The sequence below is a fragment of the Gaeumannomyces tritici genome, assembly GCF_000145635.1.
Source record: "Gaeumannomyces tritici R3-111a-1 unplaced genomic scaffold supercont2.395, whole genome shotgun sequence".
NCBI lineage: Eukaryota > Fungi > Ascomycota > Sordariomycetes > Magnaporthales > Magnaporthaceae > Gaeumannomyces > Gaeumannomyces tritici.
This window is the reverse complement of record NW_008804939.1, coordinates 1-1,028: the sequence shown is the minus strand read 5'-3', so window position 1 is coordinate 1,028 and position 1,028 is coordinate 1. Positions and strand designations below refer to the sequence as shown.

Below are 1,028 nucleotides of genomic sequence, written 5' to 3'. Positions count from 1 at the left end.
CTTTTGACTGCGCCAGAGAGCTTGGTCAGGCGCAGGCCCCGTAGGGGCCAGTGGGTCTCCAGTGCACGTGCGGAGAACGCGTAGCGCAGTGATCCAACAATCCACACCCCTGCCAGCCACCGCAAAACCCCAACGCCTCGCAGAAGGTTCGGCTGGCACACTGTCGGACGGGGGGTGTGCGCGGGTTGTTGATGAGAGCTGGGCAGCCACTTCCTGCCACTGTTCACCCCCTGTCCTTTTTGACCCCGAAAAATGGGTTTACTGTTTCGGCTTTTGGTTCACCACCCTGCCGGCCTTTCAATACCCCTGGGCACTAGAATATGCCGCACCGGAGTGATTTTGCATGTCCGTGGCTAGTGCGGTCCCGCCCTTGCGCGAACAGCCTTGCTTTCTAAATCGAACTAGACTGCCTCGCAGCTGCAGCGGCGTGAAATGCCACTTACAGGCCCCCCGCCGTTGAATGAATAAGATTTAACCTGGATCTTCGTACCAGCACTGCTAGGCGTACGACCTTCGCAAAAGCCCTAAGCAGGCTCTGACTTTATTGCCCTTCGCCGAACCCGCCTGTCGTCCTTTAACATCCGTCGCCTTATTATGACTTCCAAAGACATCGGTCTTTCTGGGTTCTGGGTGACCCCAACGCATGGCGCCACCGTATTGGAAATTACCGGCAAGAAAAGCATCGTTTCCGGGGCCCCAACACTCAGTGATATCACCATATTTGAAGATGTCGACGTGGATATCACGGTAGAGGGGAAGGAGGAGCTATTCAGTCGTGTTCTGAATTGGCTTGAAGGCATTGACGCCACCGACGCGGAAAACTGCATAACGCCCTTTTCCATAATGTCCAATCACAGGCACAGGGGTAAGCTAAGCTTAGATTGCCCTCTCTTCCCGTCCCCGGATATCTACTTATACCCATTGTTTGCTTTAGATTCCGAGATCAACAATTGCGGAATCCAGCAGGGGCAGGGTCATAGCTGTGGCGTTAGCAAAGGCAATCTCGATGGGGCCTGGGCGTGACGAAG

At 55.1% G+C, this 1,028-nt stretch overlaps 1 protein-coding gene across 1 annotated transcript; it reads left to right on the top strand.

Annotated features, from left to right (window-relative positions):
* Positions 1 to 490: 490 nt before the first annotated feature.
* On the top strand, positions 491 to 869 carry GGTG_14420 (hypothetical protein; the record flags this gene model as incomplete). Its single annotated transcript, XM_009232345.1, has 2 exons — positions 491 to 747; positions 858 to 869. The coding sequence occupies exons 1-2, from the start codon at positions 595 to 597 to the stop codon at positions 867 to 869; spliced, it is 165 nt and encodes a 54-aa protein (XP_009230609.1). The 5' UTR covers positions 491 to 594.
* Positions 870 to 1,028: the final 159 nt, after the last annotated feature.